The sequence below is a fragment of the Phocoena sinus genome, chromosome 2, assembly GCF_008692025.1.
Source record: "Phocoena sinus isolate mPhoSin1 chromosome 2, mPhoSin1.pri, whole genome shotgun sequence".
Lineage (NCBI taxonomy): Eukaryota > Metazoa > Chordata > Mammalia > Artiodactyla > Phocoenidae > Phocoena > Phocoena sinus.
The window spans coordinates 143,630,683-143,651,627 of record NC_045764.1 but is presented as its reverse complement, the minus strand read 5'-3'; the positions used below and the strand labels follow the sequence as shown (position 1 = coordinate 143,651,627).

Below are 20,945 nucleotides of genomic sequence, written 5' to 3'. Positions count from 1 at the left end.
TCGCCAAGAGTACTAGCACTTGAATTTTTAAAAATCCGGAACCATTTACACTGTTCTCGATGTAAAAGTAGCTAGGTCAAGTACGGCAGCTGAGTAGTAACTGTACTGCTTAGCACGTCTCTGTAGGTTTCCACTAAGTGTTGAGCATTATCCATGTAAGTAATGGCTTGTCTTGTTTTACTAGAAAACATGAAAAATGGTTTGCGTTCATATTTTTCCAGGCCATTTAAGATTTTCAACTAATTATGCCTAATGGAGACTCAAACTATTTTCAGTTGAGTCAATAACCGCTTGACCTCAAAGGCGGCATGGGGAGTAGATGAAATTGTCAATTTTTAATGAAGAGTCTTTGTGGGGAGAGATCCATTTGGATAAACTGGTCAATTGTCTTTGTCAATCTGTTCAAGTTATTTGGAGCTGGGTGTGATGTGTTCTCATATTTGAAAGTGATACTTTTAGGTCACCAGGGTGAGTTGAGTTAGTTCTCTCCTTCATGATCAGTGAGGTATTGATCTTTTTTCTCATAAGGGTCATAAATTTGCAAAATTGTTGCATAACTGAGCAAAAGACCTGCATGGGATAAAATCACTCACCACTGATGCCACCGGTATTTCTCGACAGTTATGGCTTTTGAAGTATTAAAAAAAAATTCAGTAAACAAAGTGAAAATTCAATTCCTCTGCTTACAGCAAACATTTAAGGAGCACCTGTTACAGTTTGATAACATTCTTGATGCTGTGAGCTTTATAGACTTTTCTTTGACTCCTCAGAAAGACTGAAGTGAAAATTATGTGCCAGATTCTCCTCTAAATATTCCCAGTATGCAAGCCAGCAATCATGGCTCCCTCGTGGAAACGGTTATATGAAATTAGACTTCTGGATTTAAAGAGCTAGTAGAGGCTGCTAAATTAAACAAAGGGACAAACCTTCAAAAATGGCTCAAATGGCTCACCAACACACTCTTCTATTTTCCATTCCCTTTAACACTGAGGTAAGTCTAGTCCTGGATTGACTAAGGTGGGTTAGGTTTAATCTTCTAAGTATTTCTTGGGAATGATTAGTAAAATTAATTTATATAGTACCTCAAGTACCCTAAGAGATTAAATTTATGAAGCAGACCAAAGTTAACTTAAGACTTTCTACACCCTGGCTACTGTAGCTGTAACTGCAAACCATACGTTATCTATGAAATTTATTTACCTTTGTATATATTATTTATTTACCTTTAGAACAATCAGCTCTTAAAGAAAAAAATGATGGAAACACAGAAAAACCATTGTAATTGTGTTCAAACAGATCCCCACTCTATTATGAAGAGAACTGAAGCTTCTAGGTGGCACCTAGCAAATATTTTACTGGAAAAAAAAATCAAAAGTTGGGCAATGAGACTCAAATAACTTAATTTAAAAAGCAGCATCTTTTTCTTAAAAAACAAAAAAAACACCCCTAAAACCTTTACCACCCTGAATTACAAACTCAAGGCAAGCAGCTTAGTACACCAACAAGGACCAGTGTGATAAATTCTCCCTCATACCACATGTCATCAGTCTCAAATAGGTAAAAGGCACACAACCAATGTAATTCTTTAGTTGCATTTTAAGGCTTTTTCCCCCTAGGAGTAAACTTTCACTAATTAAAATTATGTTCTCTAAACCCTCCCTTTGAAAGGATCTGCTATATTGATCCTTTAGGTCACCTGCCTTTATATTACTACATTTCAAATAAAATGAAGATAACAGAATTAGGGTCTTAGTAATCATAATGCTTTTAACTGGTGACAATAAGGAAGAAACCTATGGTTAAATATCCCAGAAATTTATTTAATGTTTGCTTGATACATTTTATATAGAAAGGTTAGGACTATTTGCTTTGGGTGCCCCTGGTAAATCTCATGGAGGCACTGAACTACAAAGGGGTGCCAATCTGGAGACATCAGAAATGGAAATCACACGCCCCATTTTATGACTGTTCTTAAAGATTTGTCTCTAGTGAAATCAGGCCACTCCCTTAAAAAATGCTCAAGGTGTCAGAGCTACTGTGTGAAAACAGCTGACATTTAGGAGGGCATTTCACGTTTTGGTCTGTTGGAACATTTAAATACTTCGAAATAAAAAATATTCAGCTTTGAAGTTTTCAATACTGGAAAACTTTCAAGTCTAGGGTTAACAGCCAGGAAGGCTGCTTTGTGTTCCTTAAACTGGACTCTGTTGCCCACAAAGTTAATCTTCGGCTTTGGCTTCCATTTCTTCCGCATCGTCATCTCCATCCACTTCGGCATTTTCTCTCTCAAGCCTCTCCAGCTGCCTTGCAAGTTCAGTCTCATCTGTATCTGTGACCACTTTGGGCTGTGGAAGCAGAGGCACAATTTCAAAGTGAAGTAGTTAAACAGTACACAAATTCAATTTCAATAGTATTACTGCCTGGTATTTTAACTCTTAAAAAAACACTTTGCTAACAACTCTGCCCTATCTGTTCACTTTTGAGTGCTGAAATATCATCAATAAATTCCATGAGATAAATAATAAAAGAAATTTATGAGAGTAAGACAATACAGGAAAAGAAAACATAAATATTAAAACCTAATACATTTTCTGTAATTTCTAACAAGCTAGAACGGAAAATATATGAAAATAATTGCAGTGGCTGTATCTTTCAAATACACAAAAAGATGTCCTGTAAAAATGCATCTTCTGGCTTCAAAATAAATTACTTTTCTTTTCCACAGAAGAAACTGTTTTGAAAATTATATATGAAAATTAGTTTTTGTTCTTGTTGAGATGAGGAAAGTATGAGACTATTCTTGTTTTTAATTCTGAAATCAAATTTTAAGCATTCTACATTAAATTCTGGCAATAACCAATCACTTATTTTCATTGTCTATATTTTTTTCCTTTTGGGGGATCAGTGACCACAATCCTGAATAACCATCCCATGAGAGTTCTTATTTACTTATAAACACCCTTTTAGGAACTCTCTGAGTCAATGATTATTTTATGCTTAGGGGAGTTGTAATCTTAAACGTATCTCATGTTTTAAAATGACTCCGATTAGATATTTTAGAATGCAAATCACTTAGATCATTTAAATTTCTTAAGAACTTTAAGAACAAGGCAAAACACCCCAGTATTGACCTCACCTCCATTTGAACATTGAAGACGCCCCTCTTTTCCTCAATCTTTTCTTTTATAACAGCCATAGCTTGGTTGAGGACAGAGAGGCCTTCTGTTCTCTCCAGGGTGGTTGTAGTCATTACATACCGAGGAGGAGCTATTAGATTAATCTAAGGAAGACAAAATTCAATTATGAATGTACCTATACAACACACAACAATGAGGATGTTCGAGAATCGTTTTGCTTATCTGCTGCTTTAACAACAAATCACCCCAAATCTTACTCCCAATTCTGCAGCACAGCAATTTGGAGTAGTTTGTTAAAGTAGCCAAAGCTAACTGATACTATGATCTAATCCAGTAGTATAAACAGGCTACTGCAATACCAAATATGAAGGATTATGACTTCTGGGTCTTTGGTGGCTAAACTAACTATAGCTATCATTGGCACAATGGATAATTTGTCTCTAAAATTCCTGTTTGGTTCCAAACTAAACTGATAGAAGAAATTCTTCTATGAGATTCTGAATAACAACCATCCAGTTAATTTTATTGCTAATGAATGATTCAAGGCAAACATCTTGAAAGCTCTGTGTGAATATGAGAGAATAAGTTGCTCTTTTCAAGATTCTATGAGCATTATGGGCACAGTGACTCTTTACTGTAAAGTAGGCTTAGCACAGCTGGCCCCTTGGCACTAAATACCAACAGGAATCTCCATCCACTGTGACAGTAGCAGCAGCTACAACAAAAAGCCTACACATAATTGTAAACATCTCCTAGAAATATCATATCAAGAACCACTTTTCATAATATTTGTTATGAGACATGATCATTAAAAAAATCTGGTTTGATTTGGTTTAGGTGATTTTGGTTTATCAGGGAGGGAAAAAACTGACTACTCACCTTGATGGGCATGGTTTCTGTAGAACAATTCAAACCTGCTCTCAGGGCTTCTTTTACAGCATCGATGCCTTCATAACCATAACAAGCCACTTCAATATCTAAAATTATAAAAATTCAAAAGCTTATACCAAAAAAATGCAAAAATTTTTTTAGAGGTTTAAAAGAAATCAGAGACATGACAAATACACTAGTATTCAAATATGTATGAAAGCTTTCATCATCCTTTCAATTATCAATCAATCCCAGCCATTAATTTTCATAATTAAAAATATCTGAATATGCACTGAAATTGTATCTTCTCATTCACATCAAGCCCCTGAATGATGAATGATGAAACTATAAAAAAAAGAGAAATTTAACGAACACCTTGAATTCTGGCTACGTCTGGGTTAAAAGTCATGATTTCAACCCCTCTGTGCTTTAGTTCCTTATTTGTAAAATGGAGATAAGGAGGAGTGTGATGAAGACTGAATGAAATAATAACTACAAATTGTTTACAACAGTTTAAAAACTGCATACCCTCTGACCCAGCAATTCTACTTTTAAGAATCTGCCTTACCGAACACTTGTATAAGTGGGTTAAGTGTATGTGTATAAGGGTGTTAATTTGCAGTGTTTTTTGTAATACAGTTGACCCTTGAACAATACAGACTTGAACTGCATTGTCTGCTTACAAGTAGAATTTTTCAACAGTAAACACTACAACACTACATGAACCATGGTAGTTGAATCTTGGACTCAAAACCACATATACGGAGGGCTAAGTTATATGTGGATTTTAGACTGTACAGAGGGTGGGCGACCCTAACTCACCCACGTCGCTCAAGGGTCAACTGCTGTAAAAAGACTGGCACAATCTAAACACTCATCAAGAGGAAACTGGCTTATATCAAGGTTTATCATTCTATGGAATATTACTTAGCTATTCAAAATGAGAAAGATTCCCGTGTTCTACATGAAAGGGCAGCCATGATACACCAAGTGGAAAAAGCTAGTTGAAGAAAATTCTGCATAGTATCCATCCTTATAAAAACATAAAAATTTACATCTGAATATAAACAGCATACATTCCTGTACACCATATGTGGATAGGAAAAATCTCTGCTGAAAGAATATATTGCAAACTAACATAACAGTGGTTAATCCAGAGGCCTGGGAGGATATTACTGGACTGCTGGAATTTTAAAGCATGCACTAAAACAAAATAATCGCCACCCCCCATGCCCCAGAAAGCGGGCTAACAAGGTTAGCTGAACTCATTTACTTGCGTCAATATATATGTATTTTATAATTCTGTAAAAGCAAAGATAACTTAATTTCTTTAACTTTTCTTGTTATGAAAAACATTTAGAAAAAGGTAGATGTTGATGTAGCAACATATTCTTTGGTGAGGCTCATTTTGTAACAGCTTTTTTGGTACATGCAAAATATTTTAAACATCATTTAAAAAATCATTTACCTGCTCGAATTTTGACAGCCTGTGGAGTCAAACGCCTATTAATATTGTTAATGAGTACTTCCCGTTCATCTTCATTCAAATCTAAGCCATCCAAAATAGATGGGTCTCTGATAATTAAAAAAAAAACAACACACATATACACAAAACAAAATGTCAAGGTTACTTTACTGATAATTAGGACACCAAACATAATACCACAGAATAATGGTTAAGAGCACAGCCTTCAGTGTCAGAATTAGAGTTCAAATCCTAGCTTCACAATTTAATCACTATGTGTTTTTGGGCCTTTCTAGACCTCAATTTCCAAATATGTACAATTTGAATGAAAACAGTGTGTCTCACTGGATTGTAGTATTAAATGAGATAATGCAAGTAAAGCGTTTAGGCCTGTATGACAAACAGAAAACATCCAATTGATTATTATTAAAAGAAAAATTTTAGAGATCTGGCTAAAGCAAGCAATTTAAAATGTCGCCTATACAGGCATACTTCGAAGATACTGCGGGTTCAGTTCCAGACTGCCATAATAAAGCATGTATAGCAATAAAGTGAGTCACACATCTGGTTTCTCAGTGCATACACAAGTTATGTTTACACTATACTGTAGTCTATTAAGTGTTCAATAGCATTATGTCTAAAAATATGTATATAACTTAATTTAAAAATACTTTATTGCTAAAAATAGGTAACCATCATCTGAGTGTTCAGAGAGATGTGATCTTTTTGCAATAGTAACATCAAAGATCACAGATCACGGTACAAAATAATGAAAATTTTTGAAATATTGCAAGAACTACCAAAGTGTAACACAGAGACATGAAGTGAGCAAACGCTGTTGGAAAGCTGGCGCCAACAGACCTGCTTGATGAAGCGTTGCCACAAACCTTCAATTTGTTAAAAAAAACACAGTATATGCGAAGTGCAATAAAATGAGTTATGCTTATACGTCTCACATCCCACTATAATTCAGCATTTCCATGTAATTAGCAGTCCCTGCATCAAGGAGCTTAAAAAGAACAAAAACATGGAAAAAATTTTTTAAAAAACAAACAGAAGTGCATCCCTGGGGGTGAGGAGAGGAAGATATTAGTGGGGTCAGGAAGGGCTTCAAGGGTAAAGTGGCATTTCATCTGACCCTTGTAAGTGCCACAAACAGGGACCACAGTCTTAGTCACTGGCATGTTTGCTGAACGAATGAACAAATGGAAAAAATGAAATGACGACTAAAAGAATGGTAGGATTTTAACGAGCTAAGGTAGAACTTAAAGTTTTAAGAAAGTTATGATATAACTGAAAGACAAACCAACAGAAAATGAGGAAATGAGATAAACAGATGTTTCACAGAAGAAATACAAATGGTCAATAAACATATGAAATGCTGTTAACTTTACCAACATCCAGCAAAATGCAAATCAAAACAAGACACTATTGTATGTCAATCAGTTTGGCAAAAAAATCTGAGATATATACCAAATGTTGATGAAGAGGGAATATAAATTGTAGAACCAATTTGGAGAGTACTCTGGCAAAACTAAGTAAATTTAAAGGTGCATATAATCAATCCTATGACCCAACAATTCTGTTCCTAGGTATCTTAGCAATTCCCAAACATTGTACAGAGAGACATGTACATGGACATTCGTCATAGCAGTTTTGAAAAGTAGGGGGATAAAAGGGCGGAGGGGATTATGTAAAAATCTCTTTATAGAGGAACAAATAAAGCATATTCTCACAATGAAACACTATATAGAAATTAATATGCAGTAGGCATACATCTATCAATTTGGAGAAATTCTGGTCAATAATAGCATTGAGTAAAAATGTAAAGTACAGAAAATCTTGTTACAATGATAAAATAAATTTTTTTTTGTTTAAACAAATTATTTAAACATAAAAAAGATTCTATACATACTTTTCATAACCTACCCACACATGTATATGTATATAAATGATAATGATACATACTAATTTCAGAATAGTGGTTACCACTGATAAGTGACCGGAATTCCGTCTTGGGAGGAATAAAATATCGTTTCCAACAATCTCAGAAATTATATTTAATTATTTAATTAAGAGAAAAAATATGAAGCACATGTGGCACAGAATTATCATGAGTTAAATCTGGACAGTTGCAACATGTCTGATGAAGCAAGAAAAGAATGTGAACGGTGATGAGTGAATGTTAATTCGTTAAGATGAATGTTAATTTGTTAAGAATGTAACCTGTTATTTGTTAAGAATGCAGAGTGGTAACGGAGACGGGGTGGAGGCAGAAGCTAGAGAGGTAAGCGGGGCTGATAATGACAGCAAACCAAGGTAAGACATGTACTGACTGAGGAGTCCAGGACTGAAGTCAGGGAGGACAGAAATACAAAGCAGTGCTTGATGGTTAATAGCATAAGCTCTGTAGCATAACTACAATGCCTGTGTTTGAGGCTCTACCATTTGGTAGCTGTGTGAACTTGGACAATTTAATCTCATCTCAATTTCCTCATCTATAAGATAGGAATAATAATGACACTTATACCATAGGTTGTTGTGAGAATTATATAAATGTTAGCTGTTATTATTCTCACCTTTCCCACAAGGTGATATTTAAAAAAAAAAAAAAGTCACATGAGGGGAGGGGGTAAACTAGAAGGTATTTGGAGCCTCTGATGAGTAGGCCTGATGGAGGTTCTAACAGTTCTAAGCCCCACTTGGCCATTCTGAGGGCTGAGGAGACCAATAACCCTTGGCAGCACAAGGGCTGGGAAAGTAACAATGCAGTGGTGAGGCTGCTTGTGAGGTATTAACATCTAGGAAGGACTGGGAGGTGCAGAAGTAGAGCAGTAAGTACAGAGAACTTAAGAAATCTGGCTGTTAAAAAGAGAGGACACAGTGCTTGTGACAGGAGAAAGTAGGGGGGAGGTTGAAAAGTTTGTTTTTAGTATAAATAGGAGAAATCTGAGCATATTTTTATGCTGATGGAGCAAAACCAATAAAGAAAAAGGCTGAAGACCCAAGAGAGGGAATAGGAGATGGAAAGACATCCCTTAGGAATAGCTGGGCACAGGTGGTAAGATTACTTTGAGAGCAGGAAGGATCCGAATTCCAGTATGACAGGAGCACAGGAGGTAGTGACAGGTGGGATGCAGATAAGTTGGCTGAGAAAGTGGAAGTAGAGGTGATCCTGTGCAATGGCCTCTACTTTCTTTTTTAGGTAGTGAGCGCACCAGGTGAGAGTGAGAGGAGAGGGACAGAGTGGGTATCTGAGGAAGAGTGTGGAGAAGTTCTAAAATAGCCAATCTAAGAATGAGAGGAAGAAGTGACCAGGAGTAAAGAGAATGTGGGGCAGCAGTTAAGGCCCAGCTGAGGTTGGAGACCATGAATATGCAGTGGCACCAACCTGCAAGACTGTGGTTTTTCCTAGCAGCACCCAGCAGTCTACAAGTGCAGAGAAGGCAGGAACATCGCTCCAAGGCTGGATGTAACAGAAGGAAAAACAGGGCAAAACTCATGACACTGGCAAGAAAGTTGTTGAAATGATGGACCATGGTGTGTCTATGCTGAATAAGAAAGAGAAGGCAGGAAAGGGTGAAAAAGGGAGAAAAAAAAAAAGGTTTGGAATCAGAGCCTGATAATAATAAGAATTAAAACGACACAGAGTAGGACTAACTGTGGGAGCTGGAAGGACAGGAGGCTGTGGTGAAAGAACAGAATGTGTGAATTAAAGGTTTCGGAGACAGAGCAAATCCTGGTGACAGTAAGACCCAGGGTAAGGCTATATGGAAGACTAGCTAATGTGGCATGGGCTGAAGGTCTAAGGAACTGAGGTAAAGAAAACAAGTTTTAAACAAAACATCTATGTTGGCCCTGAAGTCACCTAGGACAATAACAAAACTAGGAGAGGACAGTATGTAAGACAGTAGTGTGAGATGAAACCATATGGTTTACAAAACTACATAACTATGGTATACCAAATCATATAGGCTCGGCTTTATAGGACTGGCCCATATCATGGGCCTATTATACTAAAATATTTTAATCTAAATTTGGCAAGGACTTAATACATAAATGTTATGCTATTAAATGTCAGGCTCTCAACTTGTGTGCTAGACCCAGCAGCTGTAGTATCAATGGAGAAGCAGAGCTAAGAAGGTGTTCTTACGAGACTGCGTGCTTAAATGCATCATAGGCACCGTATCCGGGTCTCTTGTACTTGTCATCAAAGACCCAAGCGGTCCTCTGGAACAGGCTTTCCAGCTGCTCGTCCTTGGTATATTCTAAGACCTCAGCAACATGACGAAGAATGCTGTAAACCTAGAAACAAAATGAAGAGCTCAACAATTCAAAGGTAAGAGATCTATATTAAAAAAAAAAGGTATTTTTACATTTTAGTAGATAGCATATAAAAACAAACGTTTGGTTAATTTGACTACACTAATTCCTTAACAACAAAAGATTGCCACACACAAATTCTTTCTCCATAGAGAAATATTCGCTTTTCCATAATAACCAACTCAAGTGGGTATAACAAGTACAAGTAGTATAGCATTTACAACCTAAGACCCAGATCAAGTCAATTCTGGGACAAACAAACCTCTCTGAATATATTTCCTCAACTGGAAAGGGAGATACTAGTATCTTTCCTTTTTACTGTAGTGAGGTCTTACGGATCAAAATGTAAGATAGTATTATTACTACTCCATGAGAGCGTGGAACCTGGATGGAGATTTTATTATTTCTTTTGCTCTGTTATCATTTAACAGTTATCCTTCAATCCTACCCACCTGCTGCCAAACTCTTTTCCTAATCTCCTAAACATAAAAAGGCTTAAAGAAGACAAAGAGTATAAAAAGGCCTTCATGTTAATTACACACAAAATCTGAGTGAGGAAAAGTACTAACATCGGCTATTTCATTCTATTGTCTTATTATCCTAATAAGATCTATTATGCTCATTTTGCAATATCCTAGGGGAACAAAACAAAAAGGAAGTTTCCTAGAGCAGTGCTTCTCAGATCTGGACTTGGTGGGACTTGAAAGATTTGGGTAATGGTCTGATGGCTTTTAGATTTATACTCTTTTACTGGGGTTAAGCAAGATTTTAAAAATCTTTTCTTCATGTAAACACTGTTTTCTTGGCATTTTATCTTGAGGACAGAAACACACATGGCAGAGGAACAAAAGACACAAGAGAAGGGTAGAGAAAACAGAACCAGTGGAAACTGCCAATAAGCACTGAGGATCTAGGGAATAAAGGAAAATCTAAATAGGACCAGAGAACAGAAAAATACAGAAAGATGAGAATGAAGAAATGACTGTCCTTGCTTTATTAGTGCTTACTGAGGAAATTACAGCAAAACTAATAAGAAGAGGAAAAAAACTAAGGCGGGTGAGAGGTGGGGTGGAGAACCACACTAAGTAACAGGCCCTGCCTTGCTTTCCTGGATTCAAAGACATTTTACAAACCTTTGCTCATTCTTTTTTTTTTTTTTTTTTTTTGTGTGTGGTACGCGGGCCTCTCACTGTTGTGGCCTCTCCCGTTGTGGAGCACAGGCTCTGGACACGCAGGCTCAGCGGCCATGGCTCATGGGCCCAGCTGCTCCGCGGCATGTGGGATCTTCCCAGACCGGGGCACAAACCCGTGTCCCCTGCATCGGCAGGCGGACTCCCAACCACTGCGCCACCAGGGAAGCTCGACCTTTGCTCATTCTTAACAAACAACAGCTGCTTGTCTCTGTGATCCTTATCCCAGAACAGAGCTGAAAATCAAAAACTACATGCTACGACAAGCCCAATCAGCTGAAATCACCCATAGTTAATTTAACCTAAAATACCTTAAAAACACTAATGGTCCAGTACTGATTTGAGAATATTACACATCAAGCAATGCTTTAAGGTAGTAACATCATGAGACAAGAACACTGAAGTCATACTCTTTTGAAGTAAAGTCTTCAAATTGTTTTTCTACGTAACACAGAATGAGAAATGGTAATACTGTTACAGAAAATGTAGGTTTTGTTTCTGCCAGGAACACACCATGCAGATTATTTATTAAACACATCAAATAGTGGACTAATTTGATTAACAAATCAACTTACAGTTTTGGATTTGGTAAATTTATCTTCACATTTGATTGCTTCCTCTGGAGAAACTCTTCTTTTTGACAAATCAATATATCCTATATGAGAAAAATTTGAAAAAATTATCTCTAAGTGCCAAAGAATCACTGTGACAATTTCCACCACCAGATTGTTGGGTTGGCATACCTACACTTATTCCCCACTAAAATCGTATCAACAAAATACTGCATAAAAAGTACAAGGTAAGAGATTTTTGTTTTCAGAAATGAATTTTTATCATCATGTAACTGCATATTCTATTACCTTAGTGGAGGGGATAATTTTCAATTATCCAAATGAGAGCTAAAGCCAAAAGACACTGTATTTGTCTATTTGGCATCCATTCATCACAGGGTCAACTGCATTAACTATATTTTCTGTATTCTTGATGCTCTGACATTTGTGGCCTGGCTGACTGGGGAAGAGACTTCCCTGCCTGGCACTAGACAATTCTTAGAGTTGGCAAAGGCCTCAGTGGGAGCAGCCTTTTACATGCAAATCAACCAATCTAGAGCCCATACCCCCAATCAAGTCATCAAAGTTCCACACAGCAGGCCAATATTATCCCATGCCCTAAACCAGCATAGAGCCAGGTACCAAACAACTAGGGACAGCCCCAATGCACCAAGCCCTGCCCAAACTATTCAAATGAGCCAACCCTAAACTGTTTACGCCGACCTGCCTTGCCTTTGTCATGGAAACCTCAGTAAAAGCTCTGGCCTAGGCTTTCCCCTTGCTCCTTCTATCTCCTGATCAAAACTGGTGCTTCCTCATGTGGCTTTGCATGGCATGCTGGGTTCCCATCTCTTGGGAAACTTTAATAATAAAAATGTTCTTTCAATGGCATTGGCCTCTCCATGTCACCAGTCACCTCCATAAATAAAAGTCCCATGGGTACACAATGAGACAAGTAGTTAAATGTATTTTAAAGAATTATGAGGGAGCTCCCCAATGCTCACTGCAGCACTGTTTACAATAGCCAGGATATGGAAGCAACCTAAATGTCCATCAACAGAGGAACAGATTAAGAAGATGTGGTACATACATACAATGGAATATTACTCAGCCATAAAAAAGAACAAAATAACGCCATTTGCAGCAATGTGAATGGATGGAGAGATTGTCATACTGAGTGATGTAAGTCAGACAGAGAAAGACAAATATAACATCACTTATATGTAGAATCTAAAAAAACGGTACAAACTAACTTATCTACAAAACAGAAACAGAGTTACGGATGTAGAAACAAACTTATGTTTACCAGGGGATGGTGGGGGGAGGGATAAATTGGAAGATTGGGATGACATATACACACTACTATATATATAAAATGGATCACTAATAAGGACCTACTGTATAGCACAGGGAACTCTACTCAATACTGTGTAATGGCTTACATGGGAAAAGAATCTAAAAAAAGAGTGGATATATGTATATAACTGATTCACTTTGCTGTACACTGGAAACTAACATGACATTGTAAATCAACTACACCCCCATTAAAAAAAAATAAAGAGGGAGAAAATGGTTTTTTACGTTTACCCACATATTTTCCATTTCAGCCATCACAGTTCTTCAGCCTGAACAACTTCCTTTACCATCTCTTATAATGTAGGTCTTACCTGGTAATAAATCCCCCTAGTTTCTATTTACCTGAAAATGTTTTCATTTGATTTTTGTTGTTGAATATTTTCTTCAAATACAGAATTCTGGTTTGACAGTGTTCTTTCAGTGTTTTACAGATATCATTCAATGCTCTGACTTTCATTATTTCCAATAAGAATGCCACAGTAATTTGTATTACTGTTCCCCTACAAATAACATCATTTTCCTCTGGCTACGTTGAAGACTTTCTCTGTTTTTCAATAGTTTGGTATGCCTAAATGTGGTCTTAGTATTTATCCTGCTTCAGGTTTGCTGAGCTTCTCTAATATATAAACATTTTTCTTCCCCAGCAAATATGGGAAACTTTTGGCCATGGTTTCTTCAAATATATTTTCTTTTCTTTCTTTTTCTCCCCTTCTTTTGGAATAGAGCTTTTGATAGTTGACAGGTTTTTTTTTTTTCTCAGTTCTTCAGATTGGTTTTTTTAAAATGAACTACCTTCAAATTTCAAGAAGCCTTCTGTCATCTTTTATCTGCTGTTAGCCCATCCAGTGAATTTTTTAGATATTATATTTTTCATTTTAGTTCTTTTTGAGAGTTTCTAATTTCTCTACTGAGATTTCATTTTGTTCATTCACTATTAAGCATATTTTCCTAATATCTTTGAGTAGTTATAACATTTACTTGAAAATGCTTATCTGCTAATTCCAACATTAGGGTGATCTCTAGGTCAGTCTCCATTGATTACCTTTTTGTATGGGTCATATTTTCCTGTTTCTTCAACTATTTAGCAATTTGAGTTGTATCCTTGACATTAGGAAATATATGTGGCACATTGTGAATTCCTTTAGGTTCCTCTTAGGGACACTGAATTTTTTTTTTTTTTTTTTTCTGGCTAATCCGCACGGCTTGCATTTCCCAACCAGGGACTGAACCCACGCCCTCAGCAGTGAAAGTGAGGCATCCCAACCACTGGGCTGCCAGGGAATTCCCAAGGATACTGAATTTTTGTTTTAGCAGTTAGCTTGTTTGAATTCAAAACTATAAGCTCTGTCTCCCCAGATGGAAAGCAAACAAAATTTGTTTAGATTTTTACCCTATTGGGCTGCAGTCTACCCTGTGTATTACTAGTTTCACGGGCTGGCCAGAGATTTCAGCAGAATTTATATATAAACTTGGGGGCTCTCCCTCTGTGTCTCTCCTTTCTCTAATCCCTATCACTACTTTCCAACTGTTGTGGTTGTCCAGAACTCTCATCTCTGGCTCTCAAGCCATTAAGACTGTATGTTTTCCCCTAGAATTGTCAATGCCCTGCTTGGAAGTTGTCTGTAACATGCACTCAGTCAAAAAACTGTAAAATTTATCCAGTGCAGTTCCTTTCTTCCAAGTGTCAACCTGCCTTCAGTTTCAGCCTGCTTTTGGTTGCTCCCACTCTCCTTGAGTAATTTTTATCACCCGTTCAGATACTTGTTTAGGGTTTATAGCAGTTATGATGAATGGTTTATCCAATAGGACTTAATCTTCTAGTAACAGAAAGGATCCCTTCTATAGATCTTCTGCACTTTGCTTTTTTTCTTATCTTACCCTGGAGATCTTTTCATATCAGAATATTCAGATCCCATTCTGTATAAAATTGCCTTGATTGGTTGTGTCATGATTTATATAATCACAATTTAGATTGTTGTTTCTTGTTTTTAATTAACACTATGAAAACAATGCTATTATGAAAATAAATTTTTACATGTAAATACTGTACTTATACAAGTTTACCCTTTCACTTTTTCTGATGGCAGTTGAAAATGTATTTGATTCCTTTTTGTGTATATATTTCATATAATAGGAAAGCAATATAAGATAAGACACCATTCGAGGTCCTACTGGAGCAACAACAAAACACAAGTTTAAGGAATAATCTCAGTCTTCAAGCAGTTTAATAAATGGAAGCTGGGGAGGGTGCCACAAGTAAGTCATATCAAAGCATTTAGAATAATCAATGTGCTAAGTGGTAGCACCACCTAAGGGGTAATATAAGCTGCCTCGAAAGTTTACTGTCTAAGATTATAATCAGAAAAGAAGTCAGTTATGTATAAAATTATTCATCTGCAGAAGTATCAATTAACTAGGTGGCTGAGGAGATTCAAAAAGCCAAGCTCAGTCAGGGTGACTAATTGGTCTTTTAAGCATGACAGTAACCACTTGTCTGAAACTAAAATCTAACAAACTATAGTAAGATGACTAAAACAAATTATCTTAACTATATTAAGCCAGTTGAAGACAAAACCTACTCAATGGTATTATACAATATATTTAGAAAAATTGTGTTCACAAAGGTGAAGATTTAAAGGGGTCCAAAGAAGGGGTACCCGAAAAGTAAATAAATGAATACCTATTCATCTCTGCCGGAAAGATCCCATAGGATCTGGGGGTCACAAACATTCTGATTATCAGAGACATACAATATTGGGTTTTGGGTGTGTGTCTGCAGTATATTGCTTTTTTAAAGACATAAAAAATATTCCTAAAATCCACTTACCTTTGCCCAATTTCCATCACTTATTCAATAACCTGATTACTAATCTAACTCTAAATCAATAAAAAGGCACCTGACAAATATGAATGAACTAGTACTCTGGTTTGCTTATTTGTCTCTCTGAGTTTGGTGAGTTTGGCAATGAGTCAATTATCAAGATCCTGATAACCTCTGGGAATAAAATTCAAGTTACTTGGCTCACAAAAACTAGTCCTGGGATGTACTAATTAAACCACTACTGGGCTTCCCTGGTGGCGTGGTGGTTAAGAATCTGCCTGCCAATGCAGGGGACACAGGTTCAAGCCATGGTCCGGGAAGACCCCACATGCTGCGGAGCAACTAAGCCCATGCGCCACAACTGAGCCTGCGCTCTAGAGCCCACGAGCCACAACTACTGAAGCCCGCATGCCTAGAGCCCATGCTCTGCAACAAGAAAAGCCACCGCAATGAGAAGCCCATGCACTGCAATGAAGAGTAGCCCCCGCTCGCCGCAACTAGAGAAAGCCCGTGCACAGCAACAAAGACCCAACTTAGCTGAAATAAATAAATAAAATTAAAAAAAAAACAACAACCCACTACTAACTTAAAAGGTCTTGTTTAGATGGTTAACTAGCACCCTTCTCTAACAACTCTGTATGTAAAAGAGTTTAAAAACAAAAGGAGGTGTTTTTTTTCTTTTTTTTTACTTCAGTAGGCAATTTACAAAAAATATATTTTAAAATAAATCATTTTAAATCAAAAATTTCCAGATATAAATTATTTAATATATGAATACTTATATATTAAATATAAACTTATATTTAATAAGTAAATATAAATTTTAAAAATATAAATTATTTTAAATCTTTTTCTCATTTACCTTTTTCTTTGTCCACTCTGATAACAACCACACATTCATTCCTTCCAATTCGGATGAGTTTGTTTATAGAACGGATACGCCTTCTGGACAACTCACTCAGAAGAATCATGCCTTCGATGTTGTTGTACTCCAGCAAGCTGACATAAGCTCCCATTTCAGCAATGGACCTTACATTCACCATCACTACGTCATCCACCTCAGGAAATTTGTGCTGATAAAATCTACAACTTAGACCGGGCATTCTGCAATCTGAACAAAACAATCAAGTAAGTGTTCAGTTAAGGTCAAAATTTTTAAATGTCAATTTTCCACATCTTGCCACTGGAAGAAGTTATCGGTTTTCTCCCCTCTTTAAACTTCTTAAATGGTACCAGAAAACAGAGGAATGTTCTGGAACCAAGCTTTAATTTTTATTTTGCTCCACATTTTTGTAAGGCTTGCGTGATTCTCTACCATCAGTTTCAGAGGAATCATAAAAAATAATGACCATTTACAAAGTCCTTACACTGAAGGATTAAAGGTATACCTTAAGAGTAAAATATTATTTTAATACTTTAAGAAATAACAAATGATAGGAAGCATCACTACTATTATAAACCTGTCAGAAAAACTAAAGCTACTCTTCCTCCAAGTCAGCTAAGACTGGATATGTTACCGCCTGCTATATGAAGGGAAGACTCTTCCAACAAATTAAATCCTAACCCTAACCATATATCAAATGATATACTCCATTATTTATTATAGCCAAAATTATAGTATCACGTCAAGACAAAAACAAAAAATTTATTAATCACAAAAGACACTAATCTGAATTTTTTTCCTCTTAAAACAAACTTGAATTTAATTCACAACTACCATAATTTTTAGCTTCCACTTTTCCCATTACTCCCAAATATTCTTCTCTTTTGTTGAATAGTTATACCCAAGCTCGAGAACAGCTTTATAGATTCCCACTACTATAAAGTTCAAGTTTCTCTTAACCTCCACACATTAAATATACTTAAAATTACTCCCTTTGATCCACCCAACCTATTTTCAACACCACTCCTATTATGACCCACAGGCCTAAAATCATACCATATGTAGAAACACATTTTTAAAAGGAAGCTCTCAAATTAATCATAGTTGATAATTTTCATGTTTTTCTGCTAACCTTAACTAATTTACTATTGTCAAAGCTCAGAAGACAGGCAATAATAAGACCTAAGGTCCTATGAAAAATTTGTGAAACTTCACCTAACTTATTTTTTTTTCTTATTAATTGGGAAATAAGACTGTCATTACTTATCTTAAAGACAGAACACCTACATCCAGCTCACAGAACACCAGAGTTCTGCTTCAGAGCAGTTTGAGAACTTGCTACCTGCACCCACATGTTTCTTCCTAGTGGCTTACCCACTGATTTATACATTTTTCCACTACCTACAGGGTCCTGTATTATCTGGCCTCTGCCTATCTCCCTGAGGTATCACTTTCCTCCTAGTCTTCCCCATTTCATAGATGAAAAACATGAAGCATGGGTTAAGCATCTTGTTTTGTCATATACTTTTAACAAGTGACAGTCAAAATCTGAACCTATGAAGTTTGAATCCATAGTTTGTGTCTTATACAACAGGCTATATTTTCTCTCAATATCACTGATAAATACATGACAATCAGTAAAACATCTTAAACAAAAAGCACTATCAATGTACATATTCAGTGCTGGAACATAAACTATAAATTAGTGCAAACTTCTAGTATTAACCTATCCCGTATAACAAAAAATAAAGCTGCATATTAATAATAGTGGCAGAGATATATTTCTCTTTGAAGCCTGACAAAACAGGGATTTAGCAAATAAAGGGAAGCAGACATTCAATTACCCACCAAGAAACAGCTGAGCTGGTTGTTTCATTTTTAAACAGGGCTTTTTTTTTTCTTGGACAACTGTTGTCAAATATCTGCATGTAAGGTACTAAAATTTGAGAGCTGAAAAAGTTTCAAACTGGATATAAAAATAAACGTTATGGAAATGTATGAAACAGTTTTAAGAGATTTAACTGGTGCTAACCACTTTTACTCACCAAGTTTCTTCAAATAGTAAAGCCAATAATTTTGGAGAAGCAAGACTTAATTTAATTGTAAAAGAACATAGGCAATCGTGTAAAAGAATCCTGAAGGGAGATATGGATGCTAATGCTTCAGGAGGTACAAGTCTCTTTGCAACAGACAGTGTAAATAAAGGAATACTGCTAATGGTATGTCATTCCCAGTAAAAGACAAGTAATAGAGTATAAAAAAAATCTACTTTGCAAAAGAACCTGCATAATGGTTAACAGATTTTGAACCTATCTCCTTATTTATGGAAATATTATGCTAATAACAGTAACTTTGAAAAAAATCAGTCAGGAAAATAGGAGTCACACATCAAGTATCTATCAGCCCTTTTACATAATTTTTAAAGCACTTCGACTTATTTTATTTCACCCTTAATAGGGTCCTCAAGTCAGGCAAGTAGCATAGCCTGACTTTGGGAATAGTTCTAGACATGGGTTCCAGACTTCACTCTCCTACTTACTAGCTGTGGCTGCTTGAGAAATGCATTCCCATTAACTGTAGTTTCTAGTGTGTGCCATGTACTTCATCGTTTTGTGGTGGGTATCAAATGAAATAATATACATGTGATAAAATTTGGAAAGTGTAATGTGCTATACAAATAAAAGCTATTAAAAGGCAAAGGAGGTATCATTTCCATTTTGTAACTTAATTCATTAAACAATTATTTTATTATTAAAATAAAGTATTAAATGTCTTCCTCAAAGACAAATGCTTACTAAGTACAACAGGAGCTAAATCCAGGTCATCTGACATTGACTCCAGAGTTTAACCCACAAAGCCTCAATATGTCAGATTACTACAATACTGTATGTGTTCTCCAGTAAAGAACACCCATCTTTCAAAATACATGAACTGAATTCCAAGATAATTTCAAATACCCTGCAATGTCAGTAATTTTGCCTGGTCAAACAGTAGGCAGGACTTCTTAAACCACTGCATGGTCAAGTCGCCATAATGGATACAGAAGTCCACATTCTTTTCCAAAGTAAAGTATGATGTGATAGAGGCAACTCCCGTGATCATTCTGATTCGGGCCCCCGACAGTTATGTTCTGAATGCTCGTTTTGACTACATAAGTGCTACACAAATAAAGCTTTTAAACTAGTTCACTGTCGTTGAAATAGGAAGCACCCATCTCTAAAAACATTACTGTGCATCTTTTTGAGATGTTTTGAGAATCGCTGTCATTTGGCATACAATGAACTGAGAAGAGGCAGTAAAGCTCTATGTGAATAATTCCAAACTGTTGAAAGACACAGAGTTACGAGGTTTTTTCCCCGTGGATAACAGCTTAAATCGGTAGAAAAAACAAAACTTCTTTGCTACACCTTTTCCCCAAGAAACAATGTTTCTTGTTAATGAACGTTAAAGTAGCCTAAGTTTGGGGCGCTGACAAAAAGGACCTAAAATTCCCGTATCTTATGTGTTTTAGTTCTGCTTAACCGTAAGATCACAGCGCGTATTTCTACAAGTCTATTCTCATCGGTGCTGAAACACGGCAAACCGATACGAAGAGTAATAAACTCTTCAGTAGGATCTTTTAGTGCCATCTTAAGGAGCGACTCTCTCTCCAGAAACGCACCACGCCAGCAACACAGGGCGAAAGCAGCTTCGATTTTTTTAATATCACTTATCAGAGGAACAAACTTGGATCTTTTTTTTAACCCAACTCTTGTCAATATCGTGGCCCAATCAACGGGTTCCTTGAAGTGCCAGGTCTGGTTACAATTGAGAGTATTTGCTGGGGCGGAAGAAAAACAAAACCAAAAAAAGGATGGAACTCTCAGGCCCGGAGAGGGCAAAGTGTTCCGCGTCCCGGGGCGGGGGCGTCACGGCATTCTCCCAAGGCCGCCCCACCTCACGGCGTCCCCACTTGAAGCACACTAAAAGAGCTGTTCAGTCACTCGGCCCGCCTCCCTTCACGAGAGGCCTCCGTTCGCACCATGACACCTCTGCTACACGGGGAGACCGACACGGAGCCGGCGGGCGGTGGCAGCTGTGTGCAGACACTTCCCGCGCAGGGACGGGAGAAGGAGGGGGTGTTAGCCCGGGGCCTACCCTCTATCGACCACCCATGTCACTGGACACAACCAAAGTGAATTCCTGGAGAAACCGATCGGGGCGACTAGTCACCTGAGGTATGTGTGTGAATCCCGCACTGGTGTCCGGCGCCACGCTCTTCAATCGGAGAGACCAGACTTGATCCACCCGTAGCAGCCGCCGACTCTCCTCAGCGTGCGCTTCGCTCGACCCCACCGCGCATGCGCAAC

At 37.0% G+C, this 20,945-nt stretch overlaps 1 protein-coding gene across 2 annotated transcripts; it reads right to left on the bottom strand.

The window, feature by feature from the left end:
- Positions 1–320: 320 nt before the first annotated feature.
- Positions 321–20,941, bottom strand: EIF2S1 (eukaryotic translation initiation factor 2 subunit alpha). Of its 2 annotated transcripts, XM_032620909.1 has the most exons (8): positions 20,809–20,941; positions 16,576–16,824; positions 11,561–11,640; positions 9,626–9,777; positions 5,476–5,582; positions 4,017–4,114; positions 3,137–3,280; positions 321–2,345 (listed from the first exon to the last, which is right to left on the bottom strand). In XM_032620909.1, exons 2-8 carry the CDS (start codon positions 16,814–16,816, stop codon positions 2,220–2,222), a joined length of 948 nt encoding a protein of 315 aa, XP_032476800.1. In that variant the 5' UTR covers positions 16,817–16,824; positions 20,809–20,941; the 3' UTR covers positions 321–2,219. The 2 variants fall into 2 exon arrangements, with proteins under 2 accessions (XP_032476800.1, XP_032476807.1); XM_032620916.1 differs by having other exon boundaries at positions 16,576–20,930.
- Between the last annotated feature and the right edge of the window lie 4 nt (positions 20,942–20,945).

Bases quoted from the DNA above. Each gene is read 5' to 3' on its own strand.
- EIF2S1 (XM_032620909.1), bottom strand. From the start codon at position 16,816: ATGCCCGGTCTAAGTTGTAGATTTTATCAGCACAAATTTCCTGAGGTG. The intron at 9,778-11,560 runs GTAAGTTGATTT...TTTTGTTTCTAG, and splicing joins AATTTACCAAATCCAAAACT to GTTTACAGCATTCTTCGTCA. The intron at 4,115-5,475 runs GTAAATGATTTT...TTATAATTTTAG, and splicing joins GGCTGTCAAAATTCGAGCAG to ATATTGAAGTGGCTTGTTAT.